The sequence below is a fragment of the Medicago sativa genome, chromosome 2, assembly GCF_051527215.1.
Source record: "Medicago sativa cultivar Bolivia chromosome 2, Bolivia_mono, whole genome shotgun sequence".
NCBI classification, from domain to species: domain Eukaryota; kingdom Viridiplantae; phylum Streptophyta; class Magnoliopsida; order Fabales; family Fabaceae; genus Medicago; species Medicago sativa.
The window spans coordinates 22,366,063-22,390,190 of record NC_140750.1 but is presented as its reverse complement, the minus strand read 5'-3'; the positions used below and the strand labels follow the sequence as shown (position 1 = coordinate 22,390,190).

The 24,128-nt window shown below is 33.2% G+C and overlaps 3 protein-coding genes across 3 annotated transcripts; all 3 read left to right on the top strand.

The window, feature by feature from the left end:
• Nucleotides 1–1,488: 1,488 nt before the first annotated feature.
• PDE320 (pigment defective 320) lies at nucleotides 1,489–6,729 on the top strand. Its single transcript, XM_085743891.1, has 5 exons — nucleotides 1,489–1,862; nucleotides 2,347–2,593; nucleotides 4,441–4,804; nucleotides 5,650–5,987; nucleotides 6,176–6,729. The coding sequence occupies exons 1-5, from the start codon at nucleotides 1,603–1,605 to the stop codon at nucleotides 6,371–6,373; spliced, it is 1,407 nt and encodes a 468-aa protein (XP_085600017.1). The 5' UTR covers nucleotides 1,489–1,602; the 3' UTR covers nucleotides 6,374–6,729.
• Nucleotides 6,730–7,703: 974 nt separating this feature from the next.
• Nucleotides 7,704–12,182, top strand: LOC146945558 (S-adenosyl-L-methionine-dependent methyltransferases superfamily protein). Its single transcript, XM_085743892.1, has 9 exons — nucleotides 7,704–8,060; nucleotides 8,270–8,386; nucleotides 8,876–8,944; nucleotides 9,053–9,072; nucleotides 9,153–9,205; nucleotides 9,322–9,352; nucleotides 9,460–9,538; nucleotides 9,790–9,929; nucleotides 11,853–12,182. The coding sequence occupies exons 1-9, from the start codon at nucleotides 7,892–7,894 to the stop codon at nucleotides 11,883–11,885; spliced, it is 711 nt and encodes a 236-aa protein (XP_085600018.1). The 5' UTR covers nucleotides 7,704–7,891; the 3' UTR covers nucleotides 11,886–12,182.
• Nucleotides 12,183–13,770: 1,588 nt separating this feature from the next.
• On the top strand, nucleotides 13,771–19,660 carry LOC146945557 (choline-phosphate cytidylyltransferase 1-like). The gene is made up of 8 exons (XM_085743890.1): nucleotides 13,771–13,942; nucleotides 14,439–14,552; nucleotides 15,837–15,932; nucleotides 17,101–17,143; nucleotides 17,431–17,586; nucleotides 17,722–17,802; nucleotides 19,174–19,284; nucleotides 19,410–19,660. The coding sequence occupies exons 1-8, from the start codon at nucleotides 13,821–13,823 to the stop codon at nucleotides 19,542–19,544; spliced, it is 858 nt and encodes a 285-aa protein (XP_085600016.1). The 5' UTR covers nucleotides 13,771–13,820; the 3' UTR covers nucleotides 19,545–19,660.
• The last annotated feature ends 4,468 nt before the right edge of the window (nucleotides 19,661–24,128 follow it).

Genomic DNA, 24,128 nt, shown 5'->3' with positions numbered 1-24,128 from the left:
AACATTTCATCTAAAAATTAAATAAGAGTACCATTTAAATCTCAAATTTTTGGTCATATAAGATAAAAATAAATTTTACTTTTTTTAAAGGAAAATAAATTTTACCCAATAATTGCGCTTCTAAATAAGTCGTCTTTGATTAAATTAATTAGTCATTTTTTTAGGCAAAAACACATTTAGGTAAAAGATTGTTAGTTTTCTCCTTCCTATAATTTTGGTAGATATTTAAATTTGAATTTTTGTTTGAGTTTTTGAGTGCAATTTGTCTAGAAAAAAGTACGATAAAAAATGTAGTTAATTGAATAATTTAAAAACGTTCAACTTCAATATAACAACTAGTTTTGAATTAATTTATTTGATCGGTTGTTATTTGATGCTTAAACGCATATAAAGACGTACATATCCCCAAAATATAAGATCATATAACACCAAACAAGTGATTTAATAAATATCTTAGAAAAGAGTACAGATAGTAACGAGCTCATAATTTTGAAGTGAGTACAACTGTCAACTGATACTAATTCTACATACACATGGAAACAAAGGAAAGTAAAAAATGGAAAACACCAAATTAACCAAACACTGCAAGTAGTTAACAAATCATTCAAACAAACTAGGACACTCCTCCTCTACACCAACATCCATTGTTAAGAGATATTTTTGATTGAGTCCACCACTTTATCCATGCCTCTATTAATACCCTTGAAAATTCGATTAATACGCAACCTTCAAATAATCCAAACACTCAAATAACATAACAAAAGAAGCTACGTTCACTATCTTGTCTCTCCTAAAGAATAGGTAACAATCATCTCTCTACACCTAAAATTAATCATTATGTCATTTGATCTTGACAAATAGGTAATTAGACTATCTTGCGAGGAAGTCTGCCAATCAAATGACAGTTGGCCAATACTAAAACAGTCGAGCGAAGAAGTTGATTGTTTCTCAATGTCACTCAATACGTGGTTCTACAAAGACTTATAACCAAGTCAAAACACAGTGAGACCAAACAATGACGTAAGAAACTATGTTCCCTTTTTTTGGCACTCCTAACCACTTTGAAGAATGAGAGAGAAAACACTATCTCTATGGAGTTGCCTAGTAAGAACTTTGTCAACGGATCGAGAAAAAAAAAGAAAAAAAAAACTGAAGTTGAACGTGGAACACCAAATTCTAATATATAAAAAAATGTTATTATATCATAGACTTACAAAGAGACTCTCTAATCGGATTACAATTAATACTTTTTTTGTCGAATTTCTGTCGTGCTCCCTCCGTTGTCAATTATAAGCAAATTTTGTGGTATACCACATACATCATTAATTGAATTGAATGAACTTAAAAAGTTAAAATTTGCTTATAATTAACAACGGATGAGAAATTTAAACATTTTTCTTTATGAATTGATATATAAATTTATTTAATTTAAATGTTGGGTGATTTTAATTTTTAATCCGGCCCAATATTCTTTTTCCTCTTTTTCTTGTGTCAAACCAAACACAAGAATCCTTTTCCAACACCCTCTCGTTGGAACTTGAAGCGGTAGTGAACAACAACCACCGGAACGAGGAGCATTATCATCTGCTTGTTGAAGCAGTGATGAGGAAACTAAGATGGGTAATGGACGGAGGAGGATTTTGGGATTTAGACATTTCAACACCAAAAACACTTGATGGCTCTGCTTCTCCTGTTCCAGAAGACCCTCTTACTTTGGGTTTATCACGAGGTACAAGACTTTCTAGACCAAGACAACTTCAATTCATGCAACTTTTCATGAATGCTCCTCTTCATCCCACTTTTTCACAACCTCAAGGTTTCAGTCTTCAACGTGTTTTATCGCTTCCCTTTTCTGATAACTGGTAATTTCTTCACTTTTTTTTATACCCCGTTTTGAAAGTTTTGATTTTTATGTCTATTTGAGTTTTTTTAGTTAATGGGTTGTTATCAAATTGATAGTTTGTTCATGAATTCATTCAGTTTGAGTTTATGAATATGAATTGACTAAGACCCTGTTTGGATAAACAACTTAGTTAAGTGCTTATAAACCTTGAAACACTGACACCAGACACAACACCGATTATAATTTAAGAAAATGAATTAATTGAATGAAATTACTTGTGTTGGTATCATGTCAGTGTCAGACACTGGCAATGACATTCGATCAGTTATGTTGGTGCTACAAACATAGGCTGCGTAGGTAAGTTCAAATAAGTCAATCCAAACATGTCACAAATTAAGAAAATTGGTGGTGTTAATTTTCAGCTCTGTTATTTTAATTGATTCATTGAGCTGTGTCTGTTATTAGTTTATATCGGCTGATATTCAGGTTTGAAAGTTTTGCAGGTTTGTATTTTTACTGGGTCAGTTCAATTTGCAGAAATTTGTTTCATCCGTTAAGAGCAGTGAGGAAAAACCAGCACGGTTTTCCTCTTGGTTGAAAAACTTTGGGAGACACCTACAGCAGAAATCGTTATATGCATTGGGATTATGTTCGGAGTTCCAGTTAACACCGGATGATACTTTACTTTTTGGTTTAGATTCATATGACTATACTGATAAACCTCGTGGAAAAGCTGTCCTTCATCATAAGGTAATCATTTGTTCGTACTCTTATTATGAATTTTTAAGTGTTTTTGCGATGCCTTTTATTCTTGATGATTTTTAGCATTTTCTGTTATGATAATGTTTTAGAGTTCTATGACATTATGTGCTTATTGCAACATTCTTGATCATCATAAAGGAGTTAAGTCGGTGTTGTTAATCGCAAGTCACAAAATAGCGGTATGTTTCAAATTCTGCTATGCTACAGAGCTATAGCGCTGCAATCTAATAACACTTTGCACTAAATCACATATCGTGGAAGAATAGCTTGTTGTCCGAATTCCACTATTCTATGGTACTATAGCGTCATTATAGCCGCAATTTGACACACTGGATTGAGGGTTTTTCAGAAAATAGTTAATAATTAGCATGCCATTTATGATCACGTGAGACAGAAAGAATTATTAGCCCTTGGTGGCTTGGCCATTCCTCATTTAGATTGATTCTGCACACCACCATACAATAGTTGCGAAGACATTCGTCTGGTGTAACACCTTATCTCAGTCGCTGGCTCAATTGTCTGACGTGTCTTCGCACACATTTAACTGATCACATGCCATGATTTAATGTCTGTATTCTGTCATGTCCATTGTTGTTCTGGTTTGTGCTCGGTCAACTCTTGCAGTTCTGGTTTGTGCTTTGTTGTGAAATACAGAACAACCAGACTGCCATTTATCTCCTTCTAGCTGTTTCTCATCCGGCCTCCATCCTGGTTGATTTTAGGTTAGATTTTATTTCAATTTTGTGAATTCTTTTTTAATATATATGCACACATGATATCTCAATACAGATCAAGTTGTCTAAACTTTTTTGTCATAAGCCAACCAAACCAAAGCTTTTTAATTAGTCAGGACTTGTTTTCCCCCTAAACCTGACCCGACCGAATTCAATTACATTCCCAGAATCAGTCAGGAATCGGACTGGTAGGATAACTTTTCAGTGTCATAGAGCCGTGGTGCAGTGCATAGAAAGATTGTGGTAGAGGAGATTGACATGGTGGAGCCTGAAGGCGACTGTCAGTCTAAAGCAAAGAGGTGATAGTAATGCACGTTATAGAAGGCAAGAAGAGCATTGCCGTTGGCATGATCATACTGGTGAAAGAAAATGGAAGCATCATATCCAGTCTTTTGGCTAACTGGACCGTCAATCATCTTGTGGTAACCACCTTGACGTCCATAGACACAGCGAGCAAAGAGAGAGATAAACTCGAGAACATGCTTAGATATTCATATCATATTCTGTTGAAGTCAGTGTTGAGGCCTTACATTCATAGGGCCTGTTGTACATTTGGAGAAAACTGTTACAGCAGCTAGCTAACTATAACTGACTTTGAACAATGGTTTTCAAATCATGAATCGGAAGACCTATTTTCCGAATCATGAATCAAATCTTATTACGAATCGTTGGATACATTACCAATAAAATATGATATTTTTAAATAAAAGCAAATGATATAGCAACATTATAAGCTGGCATATCATATATGAACATCAAAGTAATTCAAATCGTAAATCAAATATTCATAAAAAAAAAGTCGTAAATCAAATGACAAGAAAAGTCGCTGACTATTTTGAACAGCCAACAGTTACGAACAGTTCTGCAGAAGATAATAGCTTATGTAACCTAACTAAAGACTAGCTTACTGAGCTGCATGAGTAAGTCTATCACACAGTTGGTTAGAAATTCTACATTAGCTATCTGCAAGTATGTGGAAGTTAATCCAATTTATACGAAATATCTACTTTGTTTTTCTGTTGTCACATTTTGACACGAATTGAACTATAGTTGGGTTTAATTTTATTGACTAATACAAAAATTTATCGCTTTGGTTTGTAGTTTCCACATCATGATTTAACAGTGGAAGCAGTTTATCCCGGTCTCTTTGTTGATAAGATTGGTAATTATTGGGATGTACCATTATCAATGGCTATTGATCTTGCTTCTTTGACTACCAGTGACTCTTCGGCTGGTTATCATTTGTCAGCGCACTACAATTCAGGGTCACCCAAGAAGTTTGAAAGTATTCAAAATCAAAATGATAGAGTACCGCAGACTCTTCTTCCGGGTTTGGCCTTCAAAAGTGTCTTTTCTTATAGGAAAAACCTTGATATCTGGAGAAGTGAAACTCCTAAATTGAAATTGATACAACCATATGACATCTTTCTTTCAAATCCTCTTGTGTCTGCCTCAGGGATGATTGGTAAGTCGTTTCCTTGTTTGTAGTGTTTTGCAAATACGTTCTAGAGTACATACATAAAGGGACATTTGGCTGTGACCTAAGATTATGCTAATTTCTTTGCTTAGTGAAGTGAGGAAACTGATATATTTTGTTAAAATTTCAAATGCTTGTTTTTTCTATCATTAGATCTTGAGCAATGTTATATGAACGACCATTTATTGTGACAACTTGTTGGACAACCAATTTTTACAAAGAAATTTAGATAGTGGCACAAAAATCAAAGCAATAGAGAGAGAAAGTAGAATGATTATGTGAGTATGAGAGAGAAAGTTGTCATAAAAGTTGTCAAAAATGGTTGTTCAAATATCATTTCTCTTAGATCTTTAGGATTTGGGAGCCTTTGGGATGTCTGACTTGAAGTAGCAGGTGCAAAAATAGTATAATAGTAGGTGTAGCAGAAGACTGTGGACATTATGTTTGGATAAAAAACTTAATTAAGCGTTTATAGCATAACCACTTATCCATAAGTGCTTATGTAATATATTTCTATAGAAAAAAGATAAAATAAAGTCAAATTGTTTTCATACCAGTAAGCTGTTTACATTAGCTATCCTTGAGAGCTTACGAAAATAAGCTGAAAATAAATTATAGACATATCATAAGCTGTTTCCACAAGCTCTCGCAAACATTCTCAAAAGTACTTATGCCAGCAGATAAGCTCAAATAAATCAATCCGAACAGGCCGTAGAATTATAAGTAATATAATAAATTACATCTTTTATCTGTTGAGAATTTCTATGGTACCTTAAAGTTACAGATGTTTTTAGAAAGTGCTTATTGTTTCCTTGAATTCTTTATGGGATAAGGTGCTGCTGCAACAGCATATTTTGGGGAGAATTCGACAAGAGCTCAGGTAGATGACGATGAACAACAATCTTCAGGATTGTGTCTTCAGGCTCCTGGAATAAAGTCTTCTTTTCTAGCAGATATATTTGGATCCGTTTCATTTACAGCCCAACATGGAAACTTCCAAAGGCTTTTTCTAGATCTTTCTCGATTTCAGGCCCGACTGGATTTTCCTTCTGGTTCCAAATTTCTTTTAGGTGCAACTAGTCTTGCGCAAGATCTTCTCAATTCCCAAAAGCCCAATATGGAAGCTGTTCAGGCAATTTGCCCCAATGCTACCTTATCTCTTCAGCAGCAGGTACGGCCAATTATTCCACAAACTTGAGAAAGTAACATAAACTAAATACTATAGGGACTAAAACAAATAATGAAGTATGAGTTTAATGGAGATGCACTGTCTATGTAAATTAGTTTTACAATTTACATTGACATACAATGAAAACTCATCATATTGTCACATAAGGCCGCTTTATTTTCATCTTGCAGATTGTTGGTCCTATCAGTTTCAGAGTGGATTCAGGAATTGCAATTGATCTGAAGAACCATAAGTGGCCTGTACAAGCACAGGATCCTATATTTGCTGTTGAGTGGGCATTGCAAGTACTTGGTTCAGCAAAAGCAGTTGCTTGGTGTTGCCCTAAGCGCCAAGAGTTTATGGTAGAACTTCGTTTCTACGAGACATAAGCCGAACCTGAATCTCCACAGCCAGCCTTACGGTGCAGCAGGCAGTAGAGGATCCAAATTTGATATGAGCCATAGCCCAATGGGCACTGTAGAAATCTCTTCATTTCCTTAAAATTATTAAATACTATGGTCATGAAGCAAGTTGGTAAATGGTCCATTAATTCTCATGCTGTGCTATTGCTTTTATATGTAGATTATGCTTCTCAATTTCTTTGCAAATGATTATTTATCATGCATTTCTATCTCTTGGGATTATATGGTAGTTCCAATTTCAATAAATACAGGGATGACTAATGTAAGAAAATTTTGTACCGAGAGTTCTTAGAAATTTTATGTGAAACACTTTTATTTCCTAATTTGGCTGGGTAAGAAATTGATTTTCAACTATTGTGTAAAATGTTTGGTAAAAAAAGAAGGGTTATGGATTCAAGAAGAATGTTCCAAATGACATATCATGGAGTAAGGAGCATCATGTATATTTAAAGAGCAGTGATATATGTACAACTCTTTGGTACAACTATTATGACAACTTTGGTTTTCTCTTTTTTGATTGGTCAAAAATATTAGAGAGAAAAAAAGGAAGAGAGAATAAGAAGATAATGTGAGTATGAGAGAGAAAAGTTGTCAAAAAGTTGTTAGAAACTAGTTGTACAAATATCATTTCTCTTATTTATTACCATTTCACTTCGTATATGTCCTTTCAAACATATAAATAAATTTTGTTGGACATTCGATTTTAACAATAGTTATAGGGATGTGACACATTAACTAACCACCACTTTTAACATTGTTTATTACAATATTGATCCGATTACAATTATAAATGTCTTTTCTTTGTCCAGATTTATTAAATAACTAATGTATCTAGAATTTATTATAAGTTAGATACATTAGTTGTTATTTAATGAATTTGAAAAAGCAAAAAGTTGTTTATAAATACATTTAAATAAATAGAGTCATGTTAAGATGTGCTCTAAAATATGGTTTCCATTAATAGAAGTATTCATTGAAAAATAATAATTATCAAAATTTTGAGATAAATTGACACAGTTTTCAATTCATAATTTCTGTTTTTGGTACCCTAACATCTGTCTTACTACATATGTTAGCATTTCCCATTTAAATAAGAGAAATGATATTTGTACAACTATTTTTTAACAACTTTTTGACAACTTTCTCTTTCATACTCACATTATCTTCTTATTTTCTCTTCCTTTTTATCTCTCTAATATTTTTGACCAATCAAAAAAGAGAAAACCGAAGTTGTCATAATAGTTGTACCAAAGAGTTGTACATATATCACTACTCAATAAATAAATAATCCCCAACAATAATATGTCACCAACATAACTTAATGCTCCATGCCACGTGTGTGTAAGACGAACGTGGCACTTGTTCAGTTTGATTGATCCTTGTTTCAGATTTGGAACAAACAAACATAAAACTAACAACAAGAACTTTCGTCATTCTTCTTGTTCCAAACAACATATTGAAGATCGAAAGAAAGAACAAACAGTGATGGCAACAGGTACACAAGCATATGGTGAATCATGGTACTGGGACAACCGTTACACAAACGAACCAGGTCCTTTTGATTGGTACCAAAAGTATATTACTTTGGCTCCTATCATCAATCTCTATGTTCCCAAGAACCAATCTATCCTTGTTGTTGGTTCTGGTAATTCAGGTAAGTCAGTCCAAAAAACAAAACATTTTTTTTTTCATTTCTTAGATCTCTCTTATATGATATTTAATGCTACCCCATTTATTCTTTTTCATTTGGGTTCAATAAAAATCTTTTTTTTTTTTAGAATTTTTTTTATCACCTTTTGTGTTATGCATGTGGGCATGTAAATTTCAAGGAAATGAAAATTTTTGTGTTTGTGTTGTTTGCAGCGTTCAGTCAAGGCATGGTTGATGAAGGTGGTTACAAGGATGTTGTGAACATTGATATTTCTTCAGTGGTCATTGATGCTATGCAGAAGAAATACCGAGATCGTCCTCAATTGAAGTGTATCCTTATGTTGATTAATTCATGTTATATACCATGTTTTTAAATTATGAAGTTGGATCTTAATTTTTCATACTATATTATATTTATAGAGAATTGTGGTCAAATGCGGCTTATACTGTGATCATTAAGACATCAAAGTGTATGTTTGGATTCACAATGATTTTGCCAGGATCGCAGTAGTATCTCTAGTGTGATTTTGGCAAAATCTATACTTTGATGTTTCAACAAGATCACAGCCAGTGTGATCTTGCCAAACTCACCATCAAACTAAACATGTATAAAAATATTTATTGCGGCTCTTTTTAAAACCTTTGTATAAATATATTGTTTTTTCATTTTCACGCTACTACAATTGTCATTAGAAAAAGTATGCATTATTTTCCAATTTTCCATGTTATATCCATGTTATAATTTTATAAAATTTTGCTGAAGTGGTGAATGATGATAGCGATGTTCTTGAGGCTGAAACATCCTTAATAGTTAGACAGATTTGAAAATGGATGTCAGAGACATGAGTGCTTTTGCATCAGAGACTTTTGGTTCTGTTATTGACAAAGGTTTTCTTCCCATTCATTCATAGATTCATTTATTTTTGAATAAATAATATAATTAGATTAACTCTTGAACAACGAATCGTTTTGATATTGTTTAATTTTGTTTTTCAGGAACTCTTGATTCTATCTTGGTGAGTGATGATGTTCATTGAAATACTCGTGTGTTTGACAAGACTAACAGTTTGCTCATTGGATATTTTTGTTGTACTAGTGTGGAAACAATTCAAGACAACATGCTACTAAGATGCTTGAGGAAATTTGGAGGTATAATAAAACCATGAACAAAAAGTCCATAGTTCTTTACCACTTCTGTTTCATTTTGGATTTTTTTTATTCTTGATCTGTTCACCATTATTGAAGCAGTTGATGACACACTATAGGGTTCTCAAGGCTAAAGGAGTCTATATTCTGGTAAGCGAACCTCTTAGTACCGAGTTGTATTCAGATTTATTCTACAATAGATGAAACATGTCTTAGCATTTCGCCTAACCGGTCTTGAATGCGTGCAAAAATTGCAGGTGACGTATGGAGCTCCACTATATCGCTTACGTTTGCTACGTGATTCATGCTCGTGGACAATTAAACTCCATGTAATAGGTTGGTTTAAATCCTCTTATCATTGTCATTTTTTGTGCCAAGTTAACACATGAACTGTTCTTATATTATATCTTTAATAATATATACCATTTTTCTAAAAAAAACATTTCCCTTTGAAGCATCCTATTTATGTGTTCCTTTATAAATTTGCGCCTCTTCGGTCAAATATATAGGCATTGTTTTGCCTAGTTCATTCATATCTGGAGTGTTAATTAAGTCATTGTCAATAACCACTTCCGTGATATGTGCAGAGAAACTTGCATCAGAAGAAAAATCTGATAATCCACTTTGGGAGCTGACAAAACCTATTCCACTTAATAATGATGGAAGCTCTGTGGATGAAACCCTAGGACTGAATCCCGATGTCCATTATATATACATTTGCACTAAGGTAATCAGATGATTTTTCGTACTTACTCTTTTATGTTCTTGGTCAATAGTGTTGGTATAAAGAGCTAAAACATTATTGCCTTTTTTTTGAGAGTTGTCTAATCATAAATTTTACCAAACGAAGGCAACTTTAACAATATTAGCAATAAAAAGTTGTAGAAAAATAAATAAGATTGCCGCAAATTTGAAGTGGAAAATCCCTTCAATGTAGAATAATAAAAATCACTAGATTCTTTTTTGAAGATAGCCAGTGAGGTGTCACTCCTACAGTCCTACTTAGGAGGACTTACTTGACAAATCTCCCCGTCACAACTCAAATGAGACCAAACCTTGATATCATAGCAATTGTGCAACAAGTCTCAAAATTCTCTCCCTAAGGCAATTTCACTGAATCATAAATATGATTCTCATATATGGCTTCCGTCCACTCTTCGTTATGCTTATCTTATGTAGTTTCATCCAAATGTTTTGACTCTCCTTCAAAATGCATCGAGTCAAAAAAATTTAGTTTCCTAACAGGCGAGTGATTCTTCAAAGAAATGTTAGTTTGCTCTCCTATAAAATAGCCAACAAAATTATGCATTTGCGGATTTCCTATAATAGGGAACACATCTCATTTGACTAGCTCAACCATGACTTTCTAATTCATGCAACACAATCTATTATTATATCGTAATAACACCTTATTAGTTGATTCCTTCCACTACACGAACGTCGTCTTAAATGCATATTACTTTAATTAGTGTCATGTAAATGGTAGAATATAATGTACCTCTAGGAACATATGTAGAACCATTCGTGAGTTTCCAATCATTCTATAAGAACAAGCTGTCATATTAACACATAGCTTAGTCCCTAAAAGCAAATTTGGTTGGATATATAAAACATACTTCACAAGCTATCACTAAAGAACTAAGAATGTCCCTTCTAAGCTTAACATGCAATGAAGGACCATTGTTGATAATCTAGTTGAATCTGTTATCAACAATATTAATAAAATGGGGGAAGGAAATCATTAGATGCAGCAATATCTTTGTCTTCAATAATCAATAGTAATGTCTTTTTTTTGCCCTTTATTACTGTGTTTCTTCTCCTTTTGAAAGTTGGCAGTACTTCTAAATGACTAAATATGTGATTTATTTACTACGATGGTGGCATTTCTACATTTTTGTTTTACTTATTTTTAGATTTACTTTTGACTTCGTCTCTGTCAGATGTCTTGAATTCCTGTCTTGCTTCTCTCTCGAGACTCAATAACCAATACCCTTTAGAGTGAAGAAGATTTTGCATGATTCCGATAGAAACTAGAAAACCGAAGTGAAATTGTGCATTAGTGACTCTGATAATGGATGAGCTTGAAGCTCTTTACAATGGTGGAAATATGGCAACAGAGTTCTAAGAACGCCAAGACCAGAGAGAGATCCTCTCATAAGTGAAGTGACACGAACTAACTTTCTTCAACGATTCACTTACTAACCTTCCCTCTCTTTATAAAAGAAATTCTCCTAGACTTCAGGGTATATCCTAACAACCTTTATTCCTTCAGCTTCTTCAATCTTCTTGAAACTGCACTAGTGTGAATTGGACCCGATGATGGGCCCCTCACATTTACTGGACCCTGATGCTCTATCAGTTTCCTCTCATCTCGTTAAAACACTCGTGACTTCTCATCTTGTTGAAAATACTTAGGAGTATATAGTTAGATGTTGATAAAATTTCTCATTCTTTACGTTAAGAAAATCTTCTGTTGTACGTAATTTGAATAATTTAAATTTACCATTCAGTTTTCATTTGTTCCCATTGCCGCTAATTTGAATAATTAATCGTCATGGTTTGAAATTCGTATTTCTGAGTGATGTTGAATGTAGCTGTATGTATCCTTTGCCTATTTAGACTAATCATTCTGTTATAATCTTTCTGACAGGAAATTTCTGCTAACTCAAACGTAAAAGCATGAATGCGCAGTTTAGCGTGGAAGGCATGCATTTCCAATCTACACAAATTTGTGTTAGCTACTCTTTTACTCTAGTTGATACTAGAATTTGTAATGTCAAATCCAAAGTTAACGATGTTATTGGTACATCAATTAGTATTATAATTTTTCTCAGCATTTGTGTGATCTAAAGACAGTAACATTTCTTCACTTTTAGATTAGATTGATTGTTCCATAAGTTTTATGTTAATTGGACCATTTGTAATACAGTTGTGATTATTCCCTTGTGTTTTAAATATTGAAAATGGCTATTTTGATGCAGCTAGTTACCCAAATCTCAAGCTACTAGAGCCAATTACTGTTGAATACAAATAATTTGTGTACTTGCTGTTTCAGTTTGAATAAGTTGAAGGAATTGTTACCATATTCTCATATAGGAATATTATTTATCTATATAGAGGAGAATTAGATTATAAGGGTGTAATATTTGAGTGTTGTTATACCGTTGAATAACTTTTTGACAAAATGCTTTACTGTTTTCTTCGACAATTTGCAAAATTTACTATTGAACTGAAGATTTAATTTCTCTAAAAAAAAAAACTGAAGATTTAATTTAGTATACTATTGAGTTATGGCTAAAATTAATGGTATTAAACAAATATACACATACATATATTTATAAGTACATAATTTGTCAAAAAAAAATATTTATAAGTACATAAGTCACGCACGCCACAATTTATTGGTCCCCATGTTTCAAAATTAAAACGAAGAACGGCTGAAAATGCAGAAAAAGGGTCAGTCGGCAGGTAGTTGCAAAACAGATTAGAGGGAAGAGATTCATTGCCATTTCATTCAAGTGTTCTCAGTATAAACAAATCAGATATGAATTGAAACTCGAATAAAATTAAAAACCTATAAATAAATAAATAACATATTTAATATTTCTTTAAACAAAGTTGTACAAGGGTAAAACTTCGGTAAGAGTACGGTAAAAGTACGGGATTTTTTGTATATTTGCGAGTTTGGAGGCAAAATTGTTCTCGATTGCGCCAAAGCTCAATTCGTCCAAGATACACGGCCAAAAGCATAAAAATCCACATTCAGCTATGGGAGTTGTATCATATTTAGGAACGCAAATAATCAAATCTCGTGATTGAATCATGACCTTTTGATGATGATCAGACAATGATTCATGATTCAATTTGGATATACAGCAACTGCGTAACCGATTCAGATCCAAAGTCAGTTACATGATATCTATATAAAGGACCCTCGCTTTAGTTTAAGACGAAAGGTATGTTTTTTTAATTGCTTAAATGTTTACGCTCTTCTAAAATCCTTATTAGAGTCCTTGTAGATATACCACCCCCTCTAATGAGTTAACAATGTCCTCCATTACGTCCGAGCAACTGCATTCATCATCTTCATGTCCACTCCGTATCAAATTGTAAAATACCCTACTCATTGTCATCTCTATGCAAGTGTTTGATGTGCAAAGTACGTAAGCGTTGTTAAATTCAAAACACCAAATAAATTTTTAATAATAAAAAAATATCGTAGACTGTTTTCTTACCTTTATAAACTAACGCAACACATAAAAATTTATAGAAACTAATTAGATATTGATCCCGTAACTAAATACATAGAAAAAAAAACTCATTTATTTGTCAAAGTACGACATTTGACTCAGAGGTTTAAACTCCGACCACGCATCCTGTTCAAGCGTCCCCGCCGTATGTCTGTGAAGGAATCTATAATTAAAACTACAATTTTATTTATTAATATAATTCATTTAACTTCAACCTATGTTTTCTTTCATTTAAACAAAAAGACAAAATGAGAGAGTAAAAAAGAGAGGAAAAAAAAAACAAGAAACAAAAGAGGAAAAGTGTGTGACTTTGTTTTGAAGTTCCGTTTTGACTCTGAACATTGAATTCAACAACAAGTTCAGTGATCATGAATGAACAAGATGACTCTGAAGTTGGCAAAAACGATAAACCTGTTCGTGTTTATGCTGATGGAATTTACGATCTCTTTCACTTTGGCCATGCCCGTTCTCTTGAACAAGCAAAGAAATCGTAATTTCAACTACAACCCTCCTTTTTCTTTTGCTTCATTTCATTGAAATTTCTCTTTTTTTCATCACCCATCTTTCTCAATTTCATTTTTCATTCAAAAAGATCCCTTTTTTATGATATTTAGTCCAACCCCATTTTTTGTTCTTTTGGGTTTGTTGGTTTTCATGGCTATACTTCAATTTTGTTCAATCACATGTTTTTTGTTTTTGTTTTTAAGGTTGTTTTTTTTGTTGTGTTTTTAAGGTTGTTCTTTTTTGTTTTGTTGTTTTTAAGGTTTTTTTTTGGGTGTTGTTTATGATTTTGGTTAAATCTTACTTCACTAATCAACAATTTTGTTGATTTCCCATTTGCAATTAGGATTTTTATGGTTTTGGCATGATGAAAGTGTCTATGATTTGGTTTTTGTTCTTGTTGGATCTATGCAAATTGTTATGCTAGTTGTTTGATTGAACTTGTTCATGTTATGATGATAGTTTTTGTTGTTTGTTAATTGAAGGTTTCCAAACACATATCTCCTTGTTGGATGCTGCAGTGATGAGATCACACACAAGTACAAGGGTAAAACAGTTATGAATGAGCAAGAACGCTATGAGTCTCTTCGTCACTGCAAGTTCGGTTTTTTTCTTTTTCCTTTTTTCTTTGGTTAAATTATGAATCATTATTGCTGAGCTTTTAACTTTTGACGTGTACTTCAGTTAGAAAGCTTCTATATTGTGTAGAATAGTAGATGTATCAGGTCATGTTTAGATTGAAGTTTGATTGATCTGTGTTTGAAATTTACTTGCTTTTCTTTCCGTGAGCTTGTGGAATCAACCAACTGTTGTATAATTAATAAAAAATTGAAGAGTTTGTGCGGGTCCAAGTAATGATAGCAGGCAGTAGTTTGTGCGGGTTAATGGTTTTTTGCGGTTCAATGGCATGACGACAGTTTTCCACTGCACAGTGGTTCAATAATGGGTGGTGCGGTGGATCTGTGGTACTTCTAGCTTCAAGTTCAGATGTGGCTATTATAGGTTTTACATTTCGGCGGTGTGGGAGAATAAAGAATATGGTCGAGATTTGGTGCTTCAACGATTGCTTCTAGTGGTGAATAGGCTAGGTGCGATGGCAATGAAATGGTGACATTGACCTTGTTGTCTTCGAGAGCCCTGAAGCTTGCTTCTTCTCGAGTTCTCACCTATGCCAGATTTTCTTTTCCCTCTTTTTTATGTTTATTTATTTTTAGTTAAATCTTGCAATTTCGAAGTTTGATACCTGATGACATGGCCTGTTATAACATGAAAAATTTCATCCTAACCAGTAAGGGGGTTTTATTCTCCGTTATCATAGACGTCACTCACTTTGTTGGGTAATCGAATGGTTTCTGATCACGATACTCTCGTACCATGATACTTCTGTTGACTATTTTTTTCAATAATAGATTGATGAAGTGAACGGTGAGATTGGAACTGCAAAAGTAACACGAGATTATAGGTTAGATTGTAGACAAAAGTCTTGTATATCATTCTGTTTCCATCTTTAAAGATCGTGTTTGCGGATAACTGGCGGAGTAAATCACACAAGTTCGTAATGTCAAAGTACTTTGGCGTCTTTCTGATTATGTCTGGTCAAAATATTGGATTTGATATCCTCTTTTAATTGCTTACGGCTGTGGAGTAGGCCTGTCATGTTATTTCATCTAGTTATATTTTGGAGGGATGAGTTTTACTTCCAAAAATTTGTTTTCTTTTGTTAACTCTTAAAATCTTACGAGTGGTTATAAACTCAGACATTTATATGACTTATTTAAATTGGTTTTACATTCCCAAGTACAGTATATTCGACCTTCTCATTTTCTATTTACTTATTTGCTTTCACTATGGATTGGTAATCAGTTCAATTGCTCTTGCTGCAGGTGGGTTGATGAAGTTATTCCAGATGTGCCGTGGGTAATCAATCAGGAGTTCATTGACAAGCATAAAATTGACTATGTGGCACATGACGCTCTTCCGTAAGATCAACCAATCCCAGTCCAGCTATATTTCTCTTTTTATTTTATCAGCATTCTAAATTTGTGGCTTCTTGATTAAAATTATTGATACACAAACTATTTTTCTTCACTTTGACGTACCTCAGACACAACTACAGTGACGGCAAACATGTCTAATATTTTTACAAAAATTTGAAACAAGAAAACTTTTAAAAGGAATATAATAGTATTTTAATTTGGCATTTGAAAAGTTTTCACATACAAATATCTTCATCCTTTTCTGGTTCCCCTTTTTTGTCTCCTATTTAATCTGTTATGATCTTTGTTTTCTGTTTTGGTGATCATTTGATTCTAAATTTAGATGCCGCACACGCGCACGCACACATACATAATGCTTTGCTGTATAATTAAATTACTTCCTTTTTTTTACTGGAATTAAATTACTTCCTTCAAGAACTTTAAAGCCAGAATTGAATGACTACTAAAGCATATTTTATATTCATCATGATAGTTTTGATAATAAATTATTTGTTTGTGCATGATTGTAAATTATACCCTCTTCTCACATGATATTTTTTGGGAGTAACTAGTAGTTATTGCCTACATGATTGACTATATATTTTTAAGTGAATAGTGTGGATGATGATTTATACAGTACTTATCTATTAACTTTGTTGAAAATGTTATTTGGTATCATAATGAAGTAACCTTATGTAAATTTAAGAAAAAGTTATGTGCAAACTATTCATGGCGAGGTCTGTTATATTGCCTCAGTAAAGGAGGCGTTATCCTTTCGTGTTAAACTCTGTTCTTCATAGGATAACTCTCGAGTTGAATTTGTTTTTGTTGACATCTATCATAGTAGCTTCTTAAGTTAGGTCATTTGTTGAATGAGTATAGGTGTTTTCATTTGTTTGTAACTTTGTATTATTGTTGTTTCATTATGTTTGTTGTTATTATTGTTATTATTATTATTAATATTTTTATTACTACTAGTTTTTTCTTTCCATTATCACTACTACTATATTACTATAGTTTTATAAGATTCTCTTTTGTTGTTTGATCATACTTCTATTCAATCTGTGGGACACTTTTCTTGTTAGAACTTATTCTCACTAATAACATATCCACAAAGTTCTTATATATGGTCGTATATGTTAATACTTCCTTTGTTATTTTGTTACCATAGTTATGCTGATACAAGTGGAGCTGGAAAGGATGTCTATGAATTTGTAAGTATGAGTAATAGAACTACCTTTTAATTTAGTTGTATATGATTCATTGTTTTTTCTTCCCACCCTCTGGTGTCATTCATCTTAATTTCTCCAACAATGTCTCTTTGATTATGATTTCTTTTGACTACTTGAAGCCTTTCTTATTTGTTTAAACTTTAATCTGTTTCCTCAGTATATTTCTTGGCTGGCTCTGTCATTATGTATCAGAATAGGTGCTTATTGTACATACCTCAAAATTTTCAAGCTTCCATTGATGATCTTATGCCTATTAATTTCTTATACAGGTTAAGGCTATTGGAAAATTTAAGGAAACAAAGAGGACTGAAGGAATTTCTACCTCTGATATCATAATGAGAATCATCAAGGATTACAACCAGTATGTAATGCGTAATCTGGATCGTGGTTATTCAAGAAAGGAGCTAGGTGTTAGCTATGTCAAGGTTTGTTCTTTTCGCCAGCTCCTCTGTTTTGCTTACCCATATGTGTTTCATTGTTCTGTTAATCAGTTGCCGTATTTGTTTACTTTCTCGCATGCTGGGAGGAATTATCTTTGATACATGATCTCTTATTTGTAGGAGAAAAGATTGAGAATGAACATGGGACTTAAAAAGTTGCAGGAGAGAGTCAAGAAACAGCAAGAGACTGTAGGAAAGAAGGTAACTGTGTAAATCCTGAACTATCTTATTATAGATCGACAAGGAAGAATGAAACCAATAATATTTTTTATTAATAGATTAATTGTTATTTGTTGATGCCATTGTATTTTGTAAATATATAGTTTAATTGCCTGGATCCGTTTCTTGGGGCTTCTTTATTCCTATTACTAGTTTGGGTTCAATTCATTTTCTATTCTAGCTCCTGTTAGCATGGTAGACAAAATCGCGATCTGACTCGTAAAAACGCAAGAGTCTACGATCTTGAGTACCCTGTGCGTGCTTGATTGGGTTTGGAATCGGAAATTGGTAGGCGCAGCCGGAATCGCCGCGAAAACGCTTGGAATAGGTGGAATCGCACGTTTCGGCGGTTTCTGATCGTCTTCCTAAAATCCTGGGTTTGCGGGTCGGATCCTCGACCCAGCTTTGAAAAACTTAAAAAAAACATCAGAAACCCAAAAAACGCGTTTTTTTTGTTGCTGTCACAGAAACGATTCGTTTCTTAGCCCATTAAACCAATTAATTATTAGTTAATTGTATTGAAAACCTTCCCAAAAATACTCGTTTTATTTTTGTTGACCTGGCACATGAATGAAACGTACTTTTCTACCTATTACACCAATTACCAAATATTTATTAATAATTATTGATTAATAACTATATTGGAAACCTTCCCAATACATCCCTAGGCAATAATTCGTGAAACCTTCCCAAAATATTTTTCTATGTTAAGAAATTTATGTGTTGTTTTTTTACGAACTTATATCTATATGCAATAATATAAATTTTGTAGGATCTTCCGATCCGTGTTACGATCCTCCGATTCACGATACTGACATCCTACCACGATCTTGTCTAGGATCTCGATTTTGTCTACCTTGCCTGTTAGAATTATCTGAGTTTGTTGATAACCCTGTTATTTCACCCACATTTGTTCATACTCCAAATGTTCAGTTTTGGGTTTGAGAGGGTGTCTTGAGATCCCACATTGCCTAGAAATATGACCTAAAGAGAATTTATAGGACATGGGAAATTCTCACCTTGTGAGATAGCTTTTGGAGTTGAGTTGAGTCTATCTCATGTTATTCTGGCAAAACCTCTAATACTGCACTCACATTTGTTCATGCTCTAGATGTCCTGTGGTAAGCATTAAGGTGTGTTGAGATCCATGTTTTTTGATAGACATTTGCCTACGTTCCGGATGTTACAGTCTTGAGTGTGCGGCAGACCAATGAATTACTAGGAAATGATGGTATCAAGTACAATGAAGATTGAAATTATATTTAGTTCATTTACAAACAAAATGTCTGATTATTCTACATGATCCTTTGCATTATTAAGACACTATCATATGACAAGCCAAACTATGTGCAGATAGGAACAGTGAGAAGAATTGCTGGGATGAACCGTACTGAATGGGTTGAAAATGCAGATCGATTAGTTGCTGGATTTCTCGAGATGTTTGAAGAAGGATGCCACAAAATGGTTGGATCTCTCTTTCCTCCCTAAAAATAAGCTTTAAGATGACTAATTTTTGCATGAAATTTGTTAGATTCTGCATTTTGTATAACTTCTGATCGACTGAATTGGTTGGTTTACTGATATACCAGGGAACAGCAATCAGAGACAGAATTCAAGAACAGCTGAAGGCACAACAGCTAAAATCTCTTCTTTATGATGAGTGGGATGATGACGTTGACGACGAATTCTATGAAGATGAATCTGTAGAATACTACAGCGACTAAAGTGAAAAATATGTTTGTTTATTTCCAGATTCTGAACCATTACCATAACTATCTCTGTGTAACTGTAAAATATTAGATATGGTTCGTATATGCAATGCAATATGGTTTGGACATAATTTGTCTTTCTACATAGTTTGATGTATATTTCCTGTCAAAGTGATATGAGTTGTGATCTAACGAGGGTACAACCGTACAACGGTTGCATGGTGCAACAGAGGTAACGAATTCAAATTCGAGGAGATATGGTCGAGTTCCAAGTTCCAACCCAAGATTCTCTCCAACAGTGCAGTCCGTCCAACCATATTCCTACCTTTGGATTTGGATTGTACCTTGATCTAAAAGCTGAAATTTGGCTGCATTGACTGTGCAGGTTGTAGAGGATTCAAGTTCGATATGACCTAGTCTTGTGCAATGGAAGATCATGACTATAAAATGTGAAAATATGTTTGATTGGTATTTTTAGTTGCAGTCTTTCTTGCAAGCATATTTAATTGCCAAATGTTAAGTCTTTTTTGCAAGCACTTTGATTGGTATATGAAGAAATTGACCAAATCAAGGATCCATTGCAAAACTAAAGAATATAGGATATGAAAGTGAAAGTCATGCATATAAACTCCAGTATACCAGGAGAGTTTTTCTTTGGTCATAGTATACCAGGATTGTTGGGAACCCAAACAAGGAGAGTTGGTACTCTACATATATATACAAAGGGAATATCAACTTTTGTTGTTTTTTCCTTTCAATTTTATCATTTATTTAAACTATTTCATTTACAATTTTATATTCATTACCTAATAAAATAATTTGATCTTATTCTAATTTCAGTTTAAATCAAATCAACTTCGATCTGAAGATCAAATCTAATCTAATTCTTAAATGGATGTAACTCTTGTAATATTCTTTTGGCCACACTTGTGGTTGGAATTTTTTTTGTTAGTATAAGTTTGGCTTTACATATAATTAAAAAATAAAATTACCAAATGATAAACTTTCATTTACAACTTTGGAGTAATATTTGTCATGATAGAGGCCATTTTTTGGGGTACAATTGATAGAGGCCATTACTAAAATGAACATTCATGTAGAGACGTTATTGAATAGGGACGAACCTAACACGAGTCATGACCCTTAAATACCAACTTGTGTAACTGTATGAGGGAGATGCGCCAACTTAGATCAGCAAGTGTTGTGTTTTTCTTTTAAAAGATAGTTTGACGAGTTGGGTTTCGAGCACTCACCAATACTAAGACAGACCTCAATGTTCAGCTAACGTAGATATTTTCATATTACGTACAAACAAAGTCTTAACATGAAGAAAAAGAATTAAACCTGTGTCAGATATGAGTCTATTCCTTATCAACTAGGCCAATTTACTTTTTCCAAGTGTTGTATTTTAGCTAAGAGCCTTCTACATCCTCATTTATTATAGGTCACCATTTTGATTGAACGTGTTGTTTTGTCTTTGTTTCAAAGAAATGAAGACATTCAAATAGTGGGGCATCTTGTGATGAATCTATTTATTGAACTCAATCCTGTTATATATAAATAGTGGTTTTCTTGTTGTTTCTGCTGATAAAGGCACATAATCCTGATCAGATAATAGTGATGGGACAAACGTGGCTTTATCACACACTTGGATATGTCGGAAGAGAATATGCATTTATAAAGAATTATGCTTATAGCTATAATTCATCTATATGTTTGTGCCTCAAGAATGATGTCGTTATCACCCAACTCATGGTTGTGGATTATGATTAGAGACATCAAAATCAAACTAATTATCTCATATACTCGAAATTTTTATACAATTTGATTACATTGATTTGGTTTTTCTTCTTCCAATTTTCATGTTTAAGCTAAACCAGATCTCAATTGGTTTGGATATAGATTTCTCATCGTTTAAAATCATTTATCTTTTTTTTTCTTTTTCCGAGAGGACAATTAAAATCATTTATCAAATACCTAAACTAAATTATTATATTTTTCACACTAAAAAATTGTTTTTGGTAGAACACTTAGTATTTTTTTTTGTCTAATAAAAAGTTAAAGTAAATTGGATTACGAGACTCACCAGAGGTCAGGGAAGACCTCAAAGCTGAAGAATTTATATAAAGAGATATAAATTATATACTAATGAGGTCCTCACATAGATAGTGAGATTGAACCCACAACCTTACCGATGAATCAACTTCTTACTAACAACCGACCTTTCTACTTATGTATATCTTAATGTTTATACGTTATTTTTGAAGAATTTTAATTTTTCTTTTAATAAGAATTTTTTTTATGGATCGGTAATGATATATTTTAACCGATAGTTGATTTAGTTTTCAATCGTTGATTAATCGTCAGCAAATATGTATTCACAGGGAGCCACCATCCTCTACTATATAAAAAGTAGCGTTGTTTTTGCCGTCTAATCTTCGATAAATTAAATCTTGCTAACAAGTGTCAATGTGTCATAAGTATGTTATTTTACAAAGTAAAATATAAAATAAAATTTTACATCCAAAAGAACAATTTAAATTTTCAAAATGTTTAATTCATCATTTTTCAACACAGTATTTCATTATTAGTTTTCATAACAAGTGTGCTAAGGGCTCCTTTAGCGTCTTCTTAAGTATTATATATGTAGGGATGGCAATACGGGCCAGCCCGCCCCGTTTAGGCCCAGCCCGCTATTAGCCCGTCAAAAACGGGGTGGGGCGGGGCGGGCCAACTTGAGGGGGTGGGCTCAAACTCACACCCCGCCCCGCCTAAAGGCGGACTAGCGGGCTGGCGGGTTGGCCCGTCTATTTTTTAAAATATTTTTTTGTCGATTGTTATTAACAAATACATTGATGTTACAAAAACAATAAATTCAATATAATGACTCTAACATTAAATAAATCCACCATACATGATACATCCAACATAAAACAAATTACAAAATAAATCCAACACCATGAAATAAGTCTAAAAAAAATCAACCATAAAAATTCTACATAATTTGTTCAACGTCCCTAAGTTAATCATCGTTTAGGTTATATAACACATCATGGCTTCAGAAAAGAAGAAAGGAAGAAATTAAAAGATCAACGCAAACATAAGTTCACTTAACACAAACAACAACTAAGATAAATGAGCAACAAAGCTTACCTTAATCCCAAGTGAGTCAGAGTAAATCAGACCAAGAGTAGAGAGCGAAAGAGAGAGAGGACAAGTTTGAGTCTGGGATGAAAATTTTATAATGCATTGGTGAATCGGTTTTTTTCTAGGGGTAGTGGACTAGTGGTGAATCAGTTATCACTTATCAGAGAGTGTGGGACAAATTGAGGTTGGGTTGGGTATCATTTGGCCCAATTGTTTATGGGGTGTGTAAATTAAAAATTCGGTCACTAATAGTAAAAAAAGAAAGGTTAATAAGCCCGCGGGCCAGCCCGCCCCACCCCGCTATGACCCGCTTTTTCAGCGGGCTGAACAGGGGCGGGCCAACTAGAGAGATGGGCTCAAAATTTCACCCCAGCCCGCCTAAAATGACGGGTTAAACGGGCTGGTCCGACGGGCCGGACCCGTTTTGCCACCCCTATATATATGTAATATTTCATCCAAAATAATAGTTTTAGTAGTTTCATTTTAGTTAGTTTTATTAGCTCAAATTTATTTGTAACATTTCATGCTTATAGACATCCTTCATATTTATTTATTTTTTTGGGAAAAATTGGTGTGATTATTGTCGCACCAAGCTTTACGTGGATCCACTCAAGGTTATACTACATTTTTTTTTTTGGGGCAAAGATGGTTTTGTATGTATATATAGGAACAGTGGCGGAGCCAGAAACTTTTAATAGTGGGGGCAACAAACACACATCCATATAAAATAAACTTTCAATTTAATCCCTAAATCATCACACTCTTTTCGAATTTAGACCTTAAACTGTGTAAATATAATAAGGGATCCTTGAATTAATAAAATTCATCAACTCAGTCTCTACTGTTAAGATGTTAAGGATTAAATTCATAGATTTCATATACTTTATGAGCTAAATTGACAAATTTCTTATTTTTTTTTATTTTTTTTATAAAAACAAAAATGGGTTTCATATATTTTAAGAATTAGTACATTATATTTTTATAGTTTAACATATAAACTTAAGAATTACCTTCTGGCCCTGGATTATCATGATCTTTTTCCTTAAGAACCGAACAAGTTAAAAGAATAACTCTAAAACAAAATAAATAACATTAATATACTATATGTTTCGTGATTGCTACATATTTGATAGAAAAATTGTCAATCACTTCTAATTTAATTATTTTTTATGCGATAATTTAAAGTTTTAAGCTTTTTTTTGTAGATAGATGAGATGACAAAACCATCATAAACTCACACACACAAAGTGGAGGTACCGTGGTTCGAACCAACATCATAAGTTTTAAGTTTTAACCATTTATTTAAAGTTTTAAGCTTTACCATAATATAGTATAGTATATTATCAATATCATATAATCATATAATTAAAGGGAATAGAACCAACACCAAAAATGAAAGATGTCGAGGGCTGACATAAAAGACCTAGAGTTTGCTTAGATTTCTACTGAATG